At 53.4% G+C, this 20,033-nt stretch overlaps 1 protein-coding gene across 3 annotated transcripts; it reads right to left on the reverse strand.

The window, feature by feature from the left end:
* Positions 1-3,734: 3,734 nt before the first annotated feature.
* On the reverse strand, positions 3,735-19,792 carry SYNDIG1L (synapse differentiation inducing 1 like). Of its 3 annotated transcripts, XM_039705508.1 has the most exons (5): positions 11,590-12,104; positions 10,673-10,778; positions 8,441-8,896; positions 7,082-7,219; positions 3,735-5,482 (listed from the first exon to the last, which is right to left on the reverse strand). In XM_039705508.1, the coding sequence occupies exons 3-5, from the start codon at positions 8,867-8,869 to the stop codon at positions 5,324-5,326; spliced, it is 726 nt and encodes a 241-aa protein (XP_039561442.1). In that variant the 5' UTR covers positions 8,870-8,896; positions 10,673-10,778; positions 11,590-12,104; the 3' UTR covers positions 3,735-5,323. The 3 variants fall into 3 exon arrangements, with proteins under 3 accessions (XP_039561442.1, XP_039561441.1, XP_039561443.1); XM_039705507.1 differs by lacking the exons at positions 10,673-10,778; positions 11,590-12,104 and adding an exon at positions 19,677-19,792; XM_039705509.1 differs by lacking the exon at positions 11,590-12,104 and having other exon boundaries at positions 10,673-10,842.
* Positions 19,793-20,033: the final 241 nt, after the last annotated feature.

Genomic DNA, 20,033 nt, shown 5'->3' on the forward strand with positions numbered 1-20,033 from the left:
CAGACGAGCAGCACACCTGCAGACGTGGTCCCCAAATGTCCCTGTGCCTGGGCACCATCAGGACATGGAGTGGAAGGGTGGAGAGGGGGCTGCATTGGGTACAGTCCCTGGGCACCACAAGGGACAGATGAGCAGTGGAGGGTGGTGCCAACACCTTCCCTGTCACCCTCACTAACCAAGCCCCTCCCGAGGCATCACAGCAAGCCCTGTCACTCACCAGTGACCACGGAGACCATGCCTTGTCCTCAGCAAGGTGTCCCCACCTAGTGCTCTGTCCCCTGTTGACAGCACTTGTCCTCTTGCCCCATGGGGACAGCTTGATCCCAGCAGTGTGTTCTGGCATGTGGGGCTGCTGGAGTCTGTGCAAGAGTGAGCTGGTGCCTGTGTGTGTGGTGGGAGCAGAGGTAATGAAGCTCCTGATTTCCCAGCAGCTGATGCCTGCCTGAGCAATAGCTCTTAATTGGCTCCTCTCTGCAAAAATCCTCTCCCACCAGCCCCAGGGGAGATGGCATTGCCACAGGCTGTGCCTCCCTGTGCTCTCTCCACTGCAGGCTGTTTTTGGGGAGCAAAGAGGAAAAGATAAACTACGTGAAGAGATGCACTGCTGCATGATTTTTAAAGGGGATTTTTTTTTACAGAAATAAAATTTGCCTTGTCTCAGATAATTAGCTATTTCCTGACTGGATTACTGTGAAGGGAAAACACTCACTATGCTGTTAAGTGAGCCAAAGGACTCACTCTGCTTTTAATTCCCCATGTCTCTTTTCTCACCATCCTCCAGATGAGAGATAGGGGTGAAATAAAGGCATTTCTGCTCCACCAGCATGGCTGCAATCCCACTCCCCTGATGGGTGCTGGGGAGAAGAGCAGTGGGTGCTTTGCCTCTGCAAGGGGCTTGTCCTCCCAGGGAGTGAGGGTGCTGGGAGTGCAGGGGGAAGGACACCCCATATCCTGCTCTGGTAGTTCCCACATCACCCACCTTGGGGCTGACCCCAAGGAGGGTCAGGCTGGCTGGGGGTGTGTGGGAGGACCAGTGTCCTAGTGGATCCCATTGGCTGGGGACAGCGCCCCACAGGGGTTCTGAGTCCCCCACAAACCACATCAGCTTTTTTCCCCTTTGCCGTCCTCTCAGCTCATCCCTGTGGGAAGAGGAGTGAGATCCAGCATGGCCCATCCCAGCATCCCCCGTCAGTATTTCCCAGCTCCTATTTGTAGCCAGTGAGACTGTTTTGGCACAGCACAGCACTTGCTGAGGGGTGAGCAGTGGCAGCAGAGCCGGCGACGGCTCAGATGTATCGATCACTCAGATCTGTGCTGAGGAGCTGCTCCTTTCCTCAGCAGCTTTCTTCCTGGCTGCATCCCAGAAAGAGGTAGGATTCAAAGGCCACCCCCGCCCTTGGCACAGGCTTCATCCATCCTGTCCTTAGCTGCTTCTGAAGAGAAAGGCCCGCAGGAAATGCTCACCTTCATGCTGTGGAGGTTAAAACAGAAGCTCAAGCTGGAAGACAATGTGTTTTCTGCTGCTGTGAAAAGAAACCAAATCCCAGTACACCTCAGACAGTGCTGCTCTGAGCTCCTGGCTGAGCAAGGAGCATCTCCAAGGCAGGGGAGGGATGGAGAGAATGATCAACCAGTCCAGGGAGTGGGGCTGACTTGGTCCCCAAGTTCTTGTCCTCACAGCAAGGAGGGCATCTGGGACACCTGGTCATGGCACTTCTGGCAACCCAAAGGCCACAGAGGGTGTGAAACCAGAGAGGGGTGTTTGTGCACAGATTTGGGGAAGGGAGCAGGGAATGGGCTTTCTGGTGACTCTCCGTGTCTGTCGCTCGGTGTCACTGGCTTAGGATCAAGGCTGGTACTGGTGGGGCAGCTGAGCCAGGGCATGGGCATTTGGGGAGCAGTGGCCAGGAGGGTGATGGTGCAGCGTCGCTGAGGCCAGGGGGCTGAAAGACCAGTGCTGAGGTGCCAGTCAGTACCTGTGTTCACAGGGACAGGCACCTGCAGCCATCTGGTGGGGAACTTGGTTACAAACAGATGTCCCAGTCATGAATGGAGAAGAGGGAGTTGTTCTGCAATGTCCTGGAACTCTCAGCACTGCTTGTGGTTATTTTTAAGCTCTGGGATACAGAGAAGGACAGCAGGTTGTAGTTATAGGACATCACTGTTTTACCAACCTTCCTCCACAGACACCCCAGAGTCTCCCTCATCAGCCACCAGACATCTCATTTGTCACTGCCCCTCTACACAGACAAAGATATCTTTGCACTTTCTGCCCTTCACATCACCTCCCACAGCAGTGACCTGGCAGGCTCCCCCCATTCCTTCTCCTTTCTGGGCCAGACATGTTGCTGGGCCAGAACTTGAGGCCATTCCTCTCCCCCAAATTTCTGAGTATCTCCTATGGGATCTGGACCATTACAGAGCTCTGCTGCTGAGCTGAGGGTCCTGGTTGGGAGAGGGACCCCTTCTCTGGGAGGATGGGAGGAAGGGGGTGAAGAGTCACTTCTTCCACACCCACTGGTAGTTTAGTTTATTTTTTTTTTTAAGCTCAGTTAAATTTCTGGAACTTGAACCTTCCCTGACTGCTGTGTCTTATTGCCTTTTTGCTTCCTTCCCTTCTGCTTAGGCAGCTACAGCAGACGCTGTGAATCTATAATAAGTTATTCAGCTCTTCCTTGGATTTAAATTTCCACATGTTTCCCTTCAGGCTGTTTCCAACTAATTTCTGCATTTGCATAATGCCCCCCTTAGGGATGCTTTGGCACAGCCCCTTCTCCCCTGCTTTGACAAGTTCATCAGAGATTCAGGCTATTAGAGGAAAAGACTCTAATTCTGTTGGCCCCTTAGCCCGCTCCTTCCCTGTGCATCTCCAATTTAAAAACCACAAAGAAGCAGTTTGGGGTTCAGAGGGATGGAATGCTCGTGGGAAGTGGGCTGAAGACTGCTGGACCCCCCACCCTAGGAAGCCCCTGGAGGGAACCAGCTGGAAGAATTACAAATTCAGAAGCAAATGCTGTATCTTATTGTAGATTCTGGTCTGGCAGCCCAAATCATTTTGTCTCAACCAGAATCAGCAGGGACCCTCCCACCCCTGCTGATTCTGGGGTACTTGAAGGGGAGAGATGAGGAGGACTTTAGCTGGGACAGCACTGAGCTGGGGGTGGTGGGGCTGGTCACCCCTGCTGCAGATGCACCCACAGATGTCCCCTCTCCTGAAATAGTGCTCTTGCTTGGTTATTTGGAGTGATGGACATCCAGGAAGGCTGAGCACATGCAGGAGAGGGGAATGAAAACCATCACATGGGTACCAGGTGAGTCTTATTACTCTTCTCTAAGGCCACCTCATCTCTTTTGGACATGCTAGCCCTTCCCTGCAAATTCTGCCTCTCTTTCCACAATCAGAAGCAAGATCTGCTTATTTCCTCCTGATGTTTGTATTTTTCTGCCCCTCTTCAAGCAGATTTTATGCTTCTACTACACACAGATGCTCCAGTCTGTCTCCCTAATTCTTGTCCAACTACACAAGGCACAAAAAGCCTACACCACCATCCTGCTCTCGGTGGTATTTGCCCACTGTGATCTACACTGAAATACACCTCCCTCCAAGATACCCAGACACCAGCTAGATTATAACTTCCTTCAGGAACAGCATAAACACCTCATGTTTAAGTGAGTGTGGCATTCTTGTGAAGCTCACCTCTTTGACAGCCAGCTCCACATTATTATAAACAGAGTCTTTTCTCCTGCTTTTTTTATTAGTTCTTCCATGTTAAAAAACATAATGGGAACTTTCAGACCAGCTTCTGTACAGATCTCTGATGCACTTCTCTCTTTTATGGCTCAAGTACAATGGCAATCGCAGACATTAACATGCTTCTTTAGGATGAAATGTACATTTGAATGGCACCCAGCTGGAGGAACATGCTGCCTCTCTTGCAAAGCTGGCTGCAGCCTGCCCAGAAACTCTGGGAAGGGGGTGAGGGATTCCCAGAGTCTGCCTGCAGTCTCCTGCACATGGGGACAAGAGGCAACAGGAGAGCCAGAGAGAGGAGGGATGGTCAAAGGCAGATGCTGGAGAGTGGGGGGCGAGCATGGCTTCTTAATGCCAGCCCTCTGGGGCAACCATTGCCTTCATACCCACTTCTGAAGCATTTGATGTGTTGCTGACAATACACAAATAAGCAAAAGTAAGATGTATGGGGTGGGGGTGCTTGGTATTTCCTTGTTACCAGAGGCTTTTGGATGGATGGAGGTACCTCTCTCCAAGGCATGGGAAGGAGTGTGTTGAGGTCACCCTGTGTCTCAGGCTCCTTCCACATCTCTTCCTTCTCTGGATCTCGTCCCCTCACAAGCAGAACTCCCACCCCAGATTCTGCAGGCTTTGTCAGCCTTTTCTTTCCATTCCTCTTTGTGTGCAGGGCCCTGACCTAGCACAAGGAGTGGAACCCTTCAAGGCCAGCACCCCTCCCAGGACACTTCTTAGGTAGAGATTTCCATTACAAAACTTTTAAAGGGCCCAGCACTCTGGGACAGCAACCCTATGTGGGCCCTGACTTGGGATCATCATGGCAGTCACTATTAACACTGAGAAAACCTTGCTGCCTCTGCCAGCTTGCGCCAACAAAGGGAGGGATGGTGTGCAACCACCAGCCTGCCTTCCTCCTTGTTTCTGGTTTGGGATAGACCAGGAACTGGGATGCTCTCCTGTGGATCAGGGGTCTGTCTGCAGAGGGATGCAGAGAGCATGCCTGTTGGTCTTGTCCGTGCTCTGTCCTCCTACTTCACTGCAGCTGAGGGGTCAGGCCACCCCACGGCACCGAAGTGACAATGTTGTCCCCATCACAGGAGTCTGGAGTCCCCACCAGGACGCTGGCCTCCCAGAAGAAGCAGAAGTCATTCCCTGGCACCATACCCCCTCTTCCTCCTGTGTGCACCCTTCATGGGCCAAGCCTGGGCAAGTGATGGATCTCCCAGCTGCGGGGCTGAGAAGGGAAGCTGCAGCCCAGACTGGGGTGGCTGCACCAGCCCAGCAGCAGCGTGTGGTTTTTCTCCTGCACATCTTCCACTAGGCAAATGTGCTCCTCCTTGTCCCAGCAGCCAGGCTGGTGCTCAATTCCCTGTTGATAGATGGTCACACACCACAACTTCAGGGAGAACAGGGGTCTACTGTTTGTGTGAAAGAGGAAGAAACCTGCACAGGACATCCACGCTGGGGCCCTGCAGTGCAAGCAGCCCTCGCAGGCACTGGTGCTCTGTGCTCCGCAGGAAAGCTCAGTCCCAGGAGGGTCAGCAGCCAGGGATGGCAGTGACATGCAGGTGGCAGCTACACGTGGCCGCCTTTCGAGAGATAAGCAATCAGTGCTACCACCACGCCGATGTACACTCCTGTGCCAATGGTTATGGAGAGCGCGGCGAGGAAGAGAGCTCGGCGGGAAGCTGAACTGGCCAGGTGAAAATCTCCTTTGGAGACAGCCTTGCTGGTCTGGAAGGAGAAGAAATGCTTGTTGCTCACAGCTGTACCAACCTGGCCTTTAACCAGCATGCAGTTGTTTCATTACTGAGTCAGTGTTTCTTGTCTGGCCACTGCACCCCACGGAGGCTGGGAACAGCCAGCAAGGTGTCTGTCAGTCTGGGAGGGCTCAGAGCAGCTGTGCCACCTGCACACATTTCCCTGTGGATTTTGCCTCCAGGGGAAGCATGGGCTTCAGCTCCTTGTCTGAAAGCACCCATCTGGGTACACAGCCAGAGCTGTGAGTGGGTGGCTGGACTCTTGTAAGACCTCAGAGCATGGGGTGATGGCTGTGTGCTACTGACCAGCCTATACAGAGATGTAACGAGAACTGCCTAGGCTCAGGGACTCTTGATGGCATGGTCTGTTGGTCCAGCTGTGCTGCCACCTGATTTTTCCTGCATGGGGTTTTCAGCTGAAGCCCATTTGCTGTTGAAGGGCTGATGAAGCCAGCAGTGGAGACACATCCTTATCCCTCTGGGAAAGGATGGCGACTTCCAGCTTCTCTGAGTGCTCAGGACATATTCCAATATGCTCTTGTTACCTACTACTTGAGTTCAAGTTGCCAGGTGGGCATCAATGCACTCAATGTGCAAAGACAGCAAAACACATATGGTCCTTGCCTCAGTGAGTGAACAAAGGGGGTAGTTATAGAAAATGGAGCTAGATATAAAATGCCCCACCTGCATCACCATGTGCAGAGTGCACTGTGCTATCTTGCATTACATGGAAAAATGTGAAATCAACTGCTCTTTGGGTTCCTAATCAATTAATGCTTCCCCTGTCTCTCACCAGCTCTGTGCCAGGAACTCATGTAATATATTTTTCCACTTCTGTTCCTATCCTCTTGATTTAACTTCTTAATGCCTCCTCCCATCTATTCTTGGTACAGCAGCATCTGTGCAAATGTGGAGTAAATCCTCTGGCTCTGCATGAATTATTCTGGGTCAACAGCAATGTAAGTGAGCCCAGGCTCCAGGCTAAGTCCTCAGGGATGCAGCAGCCCTGTGAGGTGCTGCAGCCTGAGGGCCATTGCCTCTCCAGCCTCTGCCAGCCTGGCACTGGCTCCCACAGGTTAGCCAGTGTGCATCAGAAACAAGTGCAAGAGAGGAGCTGTAGTGTGATATGGACACCAAGCTCCCCTCTGCCTCCAGCCTCCAGAGCAGCCTGGCTCCTGTGGCATGAGCTGCCACAGTCTGGGTCACGGTGTAGAGCCTTCACATTAATGGAGAATGGAAAAACAGGTGGGAAAATGCCATTTTCCTGAACCTGGCTGGAGGGTGAGAAGGTGGGCAAGGCCAAGAGGAGCCCCAGTTTCCTAAATAACAGCCAGAAAACCCAAAGGAAAAGCCTGACCTCCAGTAACCCACACCAGAACTGGAGGGATGCCAACCCCATAACAATTGTGGAGACATCCAGGAGCACCCTTTGTCTCAGCCCTCAGAGTTATGGCCATGCACAGAGATGAACCTTAGATTCAGAAAGGTGCTGGTCACCTCCATGGGCCGCTGAGGCTTTCAGGGCCCTTGCTGTAGCACTTGGCACATGCAGGCAAGCAAAGGGACTCCTTACCCCTTGGGAGAAGTAGAAGGCAGCAATCCCCAGGGGCCAGAAGCAACACAGCATGGAGAAAAGGGCCAAGCCCAAGTGGTCCCGGGGGGGAAGCATCAGGAAATGATCCTCGCTTTCGCTGTCGCTGGAGGAGTCGCTCTGCAAAACCAGATGGATTCAGCACATGCCCACCTCCCCGTGCCACTCTGCAGGCTGCATCTCAGCACCTCGCCTCCCAGCTCCCACTCCCTCCTGATCCCGTCACATGTTCTCATACAATTCCCACTGGCAAATTCAAGAAGTAAATTTCAGAAATATTTTAGACTCTTCAGCATGGCTTGATGAGGAACAACGTAGCTCAGCAAATTGGATTCTCGGCTCCCTGCCAGAGCAAATGCTGGGGGTCTGGGATTTCCCTGCACTAGAGAGAGTCTTAAACTGAAATATCTTCAGCTTTGGCAGAACTGACTGTTTGTCAGCTTAAACAAACTTAAACGAGTGACTTATCCCCATTAGAGTCTAGGAGATCAATATCTTGCTAAACTAATTTAGGAAGTGAGGGAAAGCATTTGAAGTGGAGCCTCCATTGCAGGGGCAGCATGCCCTGAACCCTTAGTGAGTCACTGCTCGGGGGCTGTGGTGAGCCCTCTTGCCTTTGGGCACGGCTGGGCCAGCCTCAGACCACCCTGCAGGTGATGTGTCTTGGTGGGGAAGGGACACAGAAGTGGGGACATCCCTGCTGCCATCTGAGCAGGCTACATCACCCACACCAAAAGAAGCAGAGCTGTGCTGGGTCATCAGGCATCAGCTCCAGTGAGCTCTGGGACCCTCTCCCACCTCTCAAGATCCTGGATGATGTTTCCCAGTCTTGGCACCACTGTTCAAGCACAGCACAGTACAGCAATGAGGCTGCTTTGTCAGCTCTCATTCTTCCTGTGCAGGATTCATCCTGTCTTTTTATGTATACAAAGCTTTCTCTCAGCTGCTGCCATCACGCATGTGAATTTTGCTGTTATGCAAGAACTGCTGTTTCTCTTTAGTTCGAGTGCCACAGCAGCGACAGGCTGCCCTTCTCAAAGCATTCCCATTTCCCAAGGGTCCTGCAGAGACCCACCTCCCTTTTGCTCCCAGCAGCAGGCAGCCAGGCTTCTCTTAGGGAAGCTGACTTCCTTCTGAGGTCAGCAGTGAGGAAAAAGGAGCAGAAATTATAAGGAGAAAGAAGAAATACTGGGTGCACAGGGAGGCTGGTGAGGCAGGAGATGGTAGGATTTGGGAGGGAGTTCTGGGTAAAGAAGGGAGAATAAATTATCAAGAATTTGAGCCAATGTCCAGAAAGAATGACCACAGGAGTTTAGTGCTGTCCTACCTGTCCAAGCTCACCTCATACTCCTGGAGCTCCTCTTCCTCCACCTCATAGGAAACAGTTTGGATACGGATGTCACTCTCTACCAGGCAGGACCCTTGTGCCTCTTGCCCTTCAGGAGCTTCAGATGAAGACTCTTTGCTTTCTGTGAAAGTGGTCTCGCAGCTTTCCATCTTGCTGTCCTTGGCCTTGAGAGCAGTCTCATCCTTCACAAGGATGAAACTGGGGCCATACAAAGCTTCGACAGCCAGCTGCAGGGAACTGGCATCCAGCAGCTGGTGAGTCCTGGCACCACCAGTGTTTTGGAATATGTAGGAATACAGTTTCCCCTGGCAGCGGTGGCTGGGGTAGTCCTGGCTGTGGTGCTGGTGGTAGGAATAGCTGCTGCGAAGGTGCCCATTGGATTTGGCCAAGAGCGGGTTCTGGAGCTCACGCACGCTTTCCATGCTGCCCGTGGGGGTGGTGGGGAGATCCTGCAGGAGCAGAGGGGTGGGAGGGAGTAGGCTGTTAGTTCAGCAGGCAAGGGAGCAGAAAAGCACACCCAATGTCAAGAGGCTAGTGGGAACAGAAAAATTTGGCAGTACTGGAGAAAACAAGACCCCTCCCCACCTCTGCACAGCTTGAATGTTACCTCCCCAGGTGGTAGCAAGATAAGGATGCAACCCTGCAGTAAGGTTATCTGATTCAGACTGGATTAACATGAGGACTTGCTGTATCTATAATGCATCTTAAGTTGGCCATGTGCAGCCTGGCAGGAAAGGACCTTCTGCATCTTTTCTGCTGGTTCATAATGTGTGCTGTGACAAAGACTGACAGCACAGAAGTAGATAAGAGACTGACAATCACTCAAGGAGCGTCCCTGACTTCCCAAAGTAGAGGGCTGCATGGTGAATTATAGCCCACTGGACATTACACATAGACCTAGCTGGCTTTCAGGTGCATAGGAAATTCTCTAGGACTCATCCAAGCCTGAACTGGGGCTGAGGCAAGTGCACTGAGCCACCAAGGGAAGCCAGGGGGCTGCTGTGAGGACACGGAGGTGGTGTTTAGGCTGGGGTGGGAGTGTTGGATGCTCAGCAAGCTGTGAGGAGGAACAGAAAGATGTGGAGATAAAGGGAAGGCTCCATGTGGTTTGGTCCACTTTGAAATGATGAAGTATTAAGTAAATGATCCATCACACCAAAGTGCTGTTTGAACCAGCTCCACCCCTGGGTTCAGCGGCAGCCAGACAGCCTTGGCTCTGGGCCACCAGCTCCAGAAAATGCTGAGTCCAGAGGAGATCCTCAGCTGCAAATGTCAACATGGGTTTCTTCCTCAGGGAAATTCACCTCCCTCTCCCTTCCTCCATTTCAGAGTGAAGGTACAAGCTGAAGGCTTGTACTGCTCTCATTTTTTTTTCCATGAAAATTTTTCACATGAAATATTTCCCCCCCTGCCCCCTTCCTTCAGAGGAGCATTTACTATTTTGGCTTCCCAACCCACCTTGGAACAAAGAAAAAGTACAGTGAAATACCAGCATTCTCAGGAGAGAGAAACAATTACTTTGCCCTCTTCACTACCTGAGCCCCAGGTTTTACAGTCTCTTTAGCATTTTCCCAGCTCCCAGACCATGCCACCTTATTGCCTTGCAACCTCAAATGTTCTTGGTCTCCTTAGAGACCTGGATCACTGACTGCTCTGCAGGATGCTGTGCAGCAGGGTTACACTTCCTCCTGCTGTGACAATCCCTGAGGTGCACCAGGTTTTCTGATAGACAGCACATCACCTTGGCTTTAAATCTCAAGAAGGAAATATAAACAGACAAATGGAAGACTTTAGAAACTGAAAAGCCCAAGTGGTCCTGTTTCCTTGGCCAAACTCCACCACATCATGCAGATGGAGAGCCGTGCATGGTTTTGATGGGCCTGTCCATTTGCTTTGCTTGGGCAGTGGTCATCACATTTTGGAAACCTGCTCAGGAAAATGGAACTGTTCAAAAGCCCTCTCATGCTGCTAAAACACTGTGCATTTTGGTGAATTCCCTTCACTTCTCCCTTCCCAAAACCATTCCCTGCCTTCCACAGTCTCCCACCTTACTTATAAAGCTGGTAGTGGCTCATGCAGCAGATGGCCATTATGTATTTTCAAAATATTTAAGGGAGATGCATATTTGTAGCAAAGATGGTTTTATTTTCTGCACAGACACAGAGAAGCTCAAAGCTACATCCCAGTTTTCAGGCAAGGAAACCACAGTCTTCTTCTTTGCTTACCTTAACATGCAAATTAGATTTCTAACAAAATAACCTATTTTTTAACAAAACCATAAGGAGAGACCAGTCACCAAGTGTCATTTGAGAGCAGCAGCCAAAGCAGGAGCTAGAGAGAGAAAATTGACAGTTTTAGTACAGCATCCACGCCTTATTTCAAGGAATGCTTCTGGCAGCAAGCTAGGGTAGGAAGGAATGGGATCTTGCTGAGAACTGCTGAAGGGAGTCAGTTCCAAATGTGTTGAGAAACACCAGCAGACAGACCACGGGCAGGCTGCTGGCCACTGGCAGCAGGTGCTGCCTGTGGAAGTTGCTGTGCTTCTCACTTTGGGTCCTCAGCAGCAGGCTGGAGAAGGAGCAGAGCTGCACAGAAAAGACTTAAGTTCACAGCAGCAAGCGCTGGGAAACAGAGAGTGGGAGGGGGAAAGAAGGGAAAGGAGCTGGGAGGAACTGGAAACTTAACAGGCAGTTTGGGAGGTGCCAGGGAAGAGTGCCTCTATGCAGCTGGACTGCTGCTGGACGTGGACTCTGTTGAGTCCCAAAGGATGCTAGAAGGGTTGGTGGGAGATGTCTCACTGACCTGGGCTGTGGGGAAGAGGCAGTGAGGGCTTGCAAGCAGCAAACATCCTAGGGTGAACATAGCTTGGAAAAGTAACAGTGTGGGTATCAAAAGAAATCACAGGAAAAAACTCCTGAAGTATGAGGAAGTCTGTGAATGTGGGCTGGGCAGGGCTGAGGCTTCATCCCAGGGAAGGGGGGTGAACTCAAACCTTTCTGAACCCTTAAACTGTCCTGGAGCTCTCCTTAGAGCAGAGCCAGGTTCTTGGAGCTGCTGCACAAAGCATGGACAGGGCAGGGCTACAGCTAGAAGGATTTAGCCTGTACTAGTCCTGTACACTCTGGAATTAAAAAATATTTACCTGTACTTAAGTCTCTTTTCCTTGCTGCCTTCCACTCTTGGGAGCTGGGGCTCATGCTCTCCCTGGGAGACTGCAGGGACAAGGGGAAAAGTGCTGACAAAAATCTCACAGTGCTTCTGATGAATAAACAAAGGAGCCACCAGCTGCAGCCTTCGTGCCCAGTCCTGGCATTTGTCAGCAGTGGGGAGGGGACAGTGAGGGCCAGTGTGACAACATGCTTGCAGCAGCGTGCTCAGCCCTGCTGGAAAGCAGCCAGGCTGAAACCTTCCTCTCCAGAAAGGGTGAAGCTGTGAAAGGGTTCCAGTACCAGAGGGATTAGAGATGCTTCCCACTCCCCAGTCACCAAGATCAGCACATCACACAGAGGCCGTGTACCTGGGTTTGCAGGTGTAGACAAGGGCCATCAAGCCCCTAGAGAGGGAATGACATTAGAGGGGGAATGGCAGAGAGGGTGAGGACCAGCCCTGCATGCACATGTGCAGGGAAGGACAGAGTCAGACCAGCCCTGCAGTTGTCCCCAAACCCCATTTGGGTTATCTGAGTCCTACAGGACTTAAAATCTGAATCACACAGGGACTTAAAAAGGGAAGCCTAGTAATAAAATAGGCCTGGTGATAAAGAAAGCCTGTTAATAACCAAGCTTGGGGAAAGAGAAATGAAGTCAGAAGATGAAAGCAAGAAAGCAGTAAAAGACAAAATTGTCAAAGAGTGGCCATTCTCTGTCTTGATTACCAGCAAGACTGCATAGCATGCACATCCATCAGCCCCATGGGGCTAGTCTGGGCAGTACTGGCAGCAGGTACTGTGGTGAGATGCTGCTGGGTGCACAGGGGGAGGATGCACACACACAGATGTGCTGCTGGGTGCACAGGGAGGATGCACACACACAGATGTGCTGCTGGGTGCACAGGGGGATGCACACACACAGATGTGCTGCTGGGTGCACAGAGAGGATGCAGGGATGCACACACACACAGATGTGCTGCTGGGTGCACAGAGGGATGCAGGGATGCACACACACACACACAGATGTGCTGCTGGGTGCCCAGGGAGGATGCACACACACCGATGTGCTGCTGGGTGCACAGAGAGGATGCACGGATGCACACACACACAGATGTGCTGCTAGGTGCACAGGGAGGATGCACACACACCGATGTGCTGCTGGGTGCACAGAGAGGATGCACGGATGCACACACACACAGATGTGCTGCTAGGTGCACAGGGAGGATGCACACACACCGATGTGCTGCTGGGTGCACAGAGAGGATGCACGGATGCACACACACACAGATGTGCTGCTAGGTGCACAGGGAGGATGCACACACACCGATGTGCTGCTGGGTGCACAGAGAGGATGCACGGATGCACACACACACAGATGTGCTGCTAGGTGCACAGGGAGGATGCACACACACCGATGTGCTGCTGGGTGCACAGAGAGGATGCACGGATGCACACACACACAGATGTGCTGCTAGGTGCACAGGGAGGATGCACACACACCGATGTGCTGCTGGGTGCACAGAGGGAGGATGCACACACACAGATGTTCTGCTGGGAGCATGAGGAGGATGCACACACACAGATGTGCTGCTGGGTGCATGAGGAGGATGCACACACACAGATGTGCTGCTGGGTGCATGAGGAGGATGCACACACACAGATGTGCTGCTGGGTGCACAGGGGGATGCATACATACAAGCATACACACACAGCTCGGGCACCCCTGTGAGGAGGCAGACTGCAGTGCCCTAGTTGAGCCGAACCATGGCTGCAGCTCTTCTCTTGCCTGACAGCTGCTGGCTCCCTACCGAAGTGCCTCCCCCCGTGCACGGCTGCTCCTGTAAGCAGCTGGCTGAGCGGGCCCCCACACGCCCCAGCCTGGCTGCAGCAGTCCCCAGCAGAGTGGGAAATGCACAGCTGTGTTGTGTACTCTCAGCTTCCTAAGGCGAGTACTGGGTAAAAGGAGCCAAAATAAGGCGTGAAAATAAAGAGGTAGCAAATTTAGCTTTGTATTTCACAGATCTCACCTCCATACCTCATCCCCTGAGGCAGCTCTCAGAGGGACCCTTGGTACAGATGCCGGCTATGATAAGCCAGCTAATGATGAATTAAGTAGCTGTTCCAGGAATCAATCATCATTTAATTGCCCTGTCAAGCAAACACTCTGCCTTGCTTCCCAGGCTCATTAGCAGGTTGTGGCCGTGGTCCATGTCCCCAGACTCCAGAGTGAGAGGTTAGCCCACCCTGGCTGAAGGCTTTCCCCTTCAGGACAGCACCAGGCGAGGTCGGTGCTCTCAGCCATTGGTGTCCTGCTGCACTGCCATGCCCTGGCTGGTCTGAGGGCAGGGGACAGTGTGAATGCCTGCTCCTGATCCAGCTGATGTCAAGCAGCACCATGGCCAGGTGCAGCTGCCATAGCCCCAGGACAGATGTGGACCCACTCCTGATGGAAGAGGAAAGCATAGGAGATTTGTGGAGCGCTTGTCCCTGAGCCCAGACCTCCCTAGAAGCTCTCAGGAGGTGCTTTGGATCTCCTAAGCAGAGGCCCAGGTCCAGTCAGGACACAGTACCTCTGCCTCAGGGCATCCAAGCTTGTGGCTCTGCAGAGGAGAAAACCATCTCACAAAAGCTGCTGAGAAGCAAAGGCACAGCATTGCCTGGGCAGCTGTCGTTTTGGAAAGGGGGTGAAGGAAGGGCTGTGAGAGCTTGTGGCCAGTGTGTCTGGCAGGAGGGGACCAAGCCCTCTCTGAGCCATAGGAGCCCATGCAGCAGCATGGATCCCTGGCACGTCTCATCCCTGAGCCCTGTGGGGTGAACCACAGCTCAGGGGAGAAGGGAGTGCTTTCATCAGCCCCACAGGCATGATTGCAGAAAGCAGTGTGGCTCCAGCCAGCACTGGAGCACTCCCATGGGTGCTTGTCTGACACCAGTGCTTCTGGCTTGGGCACAGGACATGCATGTGGATTGAGGGGCTGTTCATTCCCAGGTGTAACAAAGCCTTCACCAGTCCTGGCAAAGGCTGCTGTGGCACAAGCAGCAGGTGAGGTGGCCTGGGGGCTGGAGAGCTCAGAGGGTGATGTGGGGGGGCAGGTCTCAGTGTGGGGCAGGGAGAAAGGGTGGTGAGATATGATGGCCCCAATGGGGCTGGCAGAGGTGGTACCCAGAGAAACAAAAGAGCACAGCAGGGAGAGCAGTGGGCAGGGAAATGGGGGGCAAGAAGGATGGGGCAGGGGAAGCAAAGTGACATCCGAGCCAGACAGAGAACCCTGCCACCAACACGGAGATAAAAAGGACTGTGAAGCTGCTGGAGAGGAAAGAGTTGGTGAGGACCAGGAGGGAAGGAAGAAGGTGACACAAAGCCTGGACTTGGACTAGAGGGAGGACAGCTGAGCCATTTGTGATGTAGAGAATCTGATTCACACCTTTGATGCAGCTGGTTTGATAGAGCTGGAAAGGAGTGAATAAAATGCTTGTTCTGATCTCCTGACAGGTGGAAAGCCAGTACCAAAGGGCTGCTGACTCCAACAGAGACTAAATTGCTCTGAGAATTGGGATGCGATGGGCTGCTTTTCAAGGATCACAAGTCAAGTTGGGCAATTTCCAGGTGGAAACCGGGTCTTTATTGTCTCTGATAACAATGTTTCTCTGCGGCAGTGTTCTGACCCAGCTATGCTCAGAACTAAGGTTGCTCCTGATGGTAGGGAGCAGCAAATCCATCCCTGGGGCTGGCAAGGAGAAGCCTTGGAGGTTTTGGAGAAGCCGTTCCAGGAGCTCTCGGGGGCTCCCACCCCTGCCTGTCCCCAGCTCTGGTGGCAGCAATCTGGACGCACTGCCCGTGCGCATCACACCAACAGGGGAGCAGTGGAACCCCCATCGCCTCCAAGCAGGCACCCCCACAGCACGCGGCTTCACCCGGCCGTGCCCGCGCTGCACGCAGCCTGTGCGGCGCCGGGAGGGCGCTCGTGGCTGCCGTGTCCCCCGCCCCGGCCGTGTCCCCCGCCCCGGCCGTGTCCCTCGCCCCGGCCGTGTCCCCCGCCCCGGCCCCTGCCCGCACAGTCCCGCATCCTCCAAACAGCCCTGCACAGCCCGCACAGCCCGCACAGCCCCGCATCCCCCTCACAGCCCCGCACCGCCCCGGCGGCCGGGCCCGGCCGCTCCCGACCCTCAGCGTGGCAGGGCCGGGACGGCGGCCGCGGGCAAAGCCGGGGTGCGGTGCCTGCGTGTCCGAAAGGCTGGGGACGGCTGCGGCGCCCCACACCCCGGGGTCGGCCTGGCTGGTCCGGCCCGAGCACGGCCCCGGCCCGGGCTCTGGCCTCCCCCGTGCCCCTCCGGCACGAGAGGTGCGGGGCGGGCTGATCGAGCTGGCTTGCGGGAAGAAGGAAACATGGCTGGTGCCGCAGCGCGTGAGAGCCACAGTTATCCTAAATGGCTCCATGCTCTTCTCCAAGTAGGCACTTTTACCCATACCCTTTTCTCCATTCCCATCATCTCTGCTTCAGGGCTCTTCTGCTCATGAGGTCCCACAGGCCATTCATGGCTGCTGTTACTATGGGACCCTGCACCCCGTGGTCCCCAGAGACCACTCTGAGAGCATCAATGCCCTGTGCTGGAGCAGACCTGTGCCTCATGCTCCCCTCCAGGACCAGCTGTGCTCCCCTTTGCCCTGCAGCCCAGCCTGGGACCGTGTGCAGGTCTGCATCCCAGGGATGGTCTCCCTTCAACACCCTGGCACCAGCACAGAAGTGGTCAGGCAGATGGGACCTGCCTTTCTTCCAGGTGAGAAACCTGCACCATCCAAGACCAAAATGGGGACAGGGACATAGCACTCAAGGTGGCAGCAGTTGTTGGGGGCACAGAAAGATGTCCTCCCCTGCACAGCTGTGGCTTGCTGATAGGGCAGCTTAGCCACAGCACCTAACTCCATCCTCACATCTCCCTGAAAATCCCTGTCTTATCAATTGAAGCTGGCAATGTAAAGCGTCTGTTAAGGACTGCTCATTTGTCTCTCTTTAGAACATATCCCTACTCAAATGATTCATTAGCACCCTGAAGGCTAGCACACACAACACCCTCCTTTCCCCACTGCCCTGTTTATTTTATCCTTGTCTCCCTGCCTTCAGCTCAGGGCTATTTCCACCTTGCTTACTCTGTCCTGATTCTCCTGGGGATTCACAAGACTCCTCTGTAGTTCAGATATTTAATTCATCTGCCAATGATCTGCTTTCTCTTTAAAAATGAACTTAAGTTGTGGAGATGACACTTTTCTAGCTTACTTTCCAAAACCCTAAGTTTCCAATTATCAGCAGTAAGATGATTTCCTTGTCCAGCAAATAAGTCTCCCCAGCTGGCAAACATCTGCAGGCCCAGACAAACTTCAAGGTGTTAAAATTATTACTAGGGTCAAAAAATGAAATCCAAACCAGATGTTGAGAGTCTCTTCCATATTCCAAAATTCCATATTGCCAAAGAATACTCAAGTGGAGATGTGCCCCCTGAGTTTGAGGAGGGGCAGTTCACACTGATTTATTCTATTGTCAGGAATACGATGAGAGGAAAGGCAGCAGCTGCCCTCAGCCATCCCCTTGTCCATCCCACAATATCAGACTCCAGGATGATGCAGAGGATAGTGCTAAATTTTCTTCCATATAGTAGGGAAACAAAGCTGTACAAAACAATATCATATTTTCTTTTCCATGACCTGGTCAAGTCACCTCACTGAGGTGCCCTCTGGACTGCTCCTTTATTTGCTGTATGGATGTTTTCCATTTCGTCCTGGCCCATTTCTCTTCCCAGCCCATGACACCACCCTCCTGGGAGAGGACTCAGCTTGCTTCTTGTACCCATCCAGCGTCACAGTGTGTTGAAAGAGGTGGCTGTGCCCTGGGTGAGCTGCACCGTTGGTCCTGCGTGGGCTGAGGGAGGCCGTTCTGCTCATGGTGTTTCCCTCCCAGCATGTTCCTGCTGGGTGGGGACCCTTTTGTCCTTCCCTGCCACCATGGAAGCCATGGAGAGCAGGAAGGATTTGCAGAGAAACCTCTGCCCAGCTCAGGAGCAGCATCAGTGTGGCTGTCACACATGGCACCGAATCTCTGATGTGCCTTGGGCCAATTTTTCACACCAGCTGTTGAGCTTCCAGACACATAGCTTGGGGACAAATCCTGCAACCAGCTCTGGTTTTCAAAACATACCTGAAGTGTTTTACTCCAAAAGGAAGCTGGTTTAAGTGATGCACCCAAGAAACACTGGGGATCATTGCAGCCTTCCCTTCCAGGCTGAGCAAAGTGTTTGGTTTGCTGCCTTTTTCACTTGACAGAGAAACAGCCACAGAAGGACAATTTGAAGGAAACCTGTAACAGATTTTTTTTCCCCTCTCTAATGCTCTGCCTTGGCCCTTCACTCAGAAAAGCCAATAATTTCATTTGCCCATCTCCAACTCTACAAATAGAGAAATTCTGTCTAAAGATATTGCCTGAAATTACCACCCTGAAAGCAGCAATGGAGTTGCAGCTCCTGCAAGTGGTACCTGCCAGTCACAGGCTCAGGTCCAGAACTTCACAAGCTAGGCAGAAAAAGGGGGACAGAAAGGGCAGAGCTTTGGACTACCTGGTGAAGTCAAAGATGGTCCTGGGAAGATGTGAGTATGTGCCAAGACAAGCAGAGGGGCTGTGAGGGGGGCAGAAAAAACCAAAATGACCTTACATGCCCATGCCAGGGGCCCACAGACTGCTCTGCCATAAGCTCCGGGCCAGGCAGGATTGGCCCTTTTGGGGCTTGCTTCAGGGAGCTTGTAGGTGATAGAGGGAGATTTTTAAGGGCCAGTTTTTTTCTGAGTACTTGCTCACTTCTCTGCAGGTGATGGTGATGTCTGCAGGCTGGGCTGAGGGCAGGAAGGAGTTGGGTACCATGCAAAAACAAGGGATCTGCTGTACAAATTCACCGTGCTAGAGCTGCAGCAAATTACTCATTCTTTAATAATGGTGTTTATTACCTGCCTCTGACGGTGGCTCGGGGAGACAAAGTGAAGTGGATTGAGCTCCCCAAAGCTTTAGCTCTGCCAGCTGTTTTTATAGCACAAGAAACTTTTGCCAGAGAAACGCAGTCACTGCATTTTGGCTTGGGTAATTTCTTCTCATGACAATCTACAAAGTAACCAGCAACTATCCCTCAGAGACCAAAGCTATTTTTTTCCTTGCGCGTGGCAGGCAGGCTCAGACCCCACTTCTCTGGTTTCTCCTGGTATTTATATAGTGCTGCCTTCCTCCTGGGAAAAAGGTTTTTACTGGTGGCAGGTCCAAGCTAAATGAAAGGGGAATTTATCCTTTTCAGAAGCAAAGGAAGCAGCCCAGTAAAATGGGTTTGGGAGAGCAGCATTGCTTTTGTGAAACCCGCAGCAGCTTCGGAGAAGGAATTATAAACAGGCACCGGGTAGAGAAGGAAAGTGCTTCCCATTGAAACTCCTGAACGAGTGGCTTTTTCCCCCAAACACAAAATGGGAGGTCATCCTCAGGGCTACAGGGAGATGGTGCTGCTCAGGGAACTCGTGTCGTTGGCTCAAGTCACGGCACCCTCAATAGCTGTGTCCAGCGGGCTCCCCGGACCGCTCCCTGCCCAGCTGCATCCCGCGGATGGCCGGCAGTGGCGTGCCTCCCGCCGGCTGCTGAGGCTTCTCAGAAGAAGAAAACCACCCCCAAACTTCAGCCGGCGGCTGAGCTGCCACCCGCGGAGGGAGTCCTGAAGGCAGCCTGGGTCCAAGGTGTCATTGCAATTGCTCCAACAGAGCTGGCCTCCAAAACTTTGGTTGAAATCCTTACATTCTGGCCACCCCAGAGCCTCTGACGAGGTAATTTGTCCTGGTTTCTCCAGGTTGTAGCCTTTCATTTTAACATCCCCCAGCGTATTTTCTGACCCCTCTGGCGCCAACTCGAGCTCGGCGCGAGGCTGCCCTTCCCCGGGGACGTGCTCCCATCCCACTGGAGCAGCCGGGGGACGCTGGGGACGAGCTCCCCGATCCCCCGGGAACGCCGACCCGCCCGGGAGCCAGCGGGGATGCCCCCACCCGAGAGCGGAGCGCGGCTCCTTACCTGCGTGTCGCGGAAGGGCTCAGCCGCCGAGTTGGAGCAGGGGCGGCGGGAGCGGAGCGGCGGCGGCTGGCATGACGGCGGCCGGCGGCGGCTCGGCGGCCCCGCCGCGGCCTCCGGCGGGGAGCGGCTGCGGGCGGAGCGCGCCTCGGCCCCGCCGCGCTCAGCGGCTCGAGGGCTGGCTGAGCGGAGCCGCCGAGCCGCTGCTCCCGACGTGACCGCCTCGCCTGCTGCCTCCGATAGCACCGCACAAACTCTCTCCCTTCTCTTCGGATCGCTGCATCTCCCAGGGCACAGCCCTTCCCACTCCCCCAGCAAGGGAAAGACCCAGTGCCAGCGAGCAGAGTTTAAAGGAAAAGG

Source organism: Passer montanus, unplaced genomic scaffold (assembly GCF_014805655.1).
Source record: "Passer montanus isolate IOZ18808 unplaced genomic scaffold, ASM1480565v1 scaffold18, whole genome shotgun sequence".
In the NCBI taxonomy this organism is placed as follows: Eukaryota; Metazoa; Chordata; class Aves; order Passeriformes; family Passeridae; genus Passer; species Passer montanus.

Bases quoted from the DNA above. Each gene is read 5' to 3' on its own strand.
- SYNDIG1L (XM_039705507.1), bottom strand. From the start codon at position 8,869: ATGGAAAGCGTGCGTGAGCTCCAGAACCCGCTCTTGGCCAAATCCAAT. The intron at 7,220-8,440 runs GTGAGCTTGGAC...CTGGTTTTGCAG, and splicing joins AGGAGCTCCAGGAGTATGAG to AGCGACTCCTCCAGCGACAG. The intron at 5,483-7,081 runs GTAAGGAGTCCC...TTCTCCTTCCAG, and splicing joins CCTTCTACTTCTCCCAAGGG to ACCAGCAAGGCTGTCTCCAA.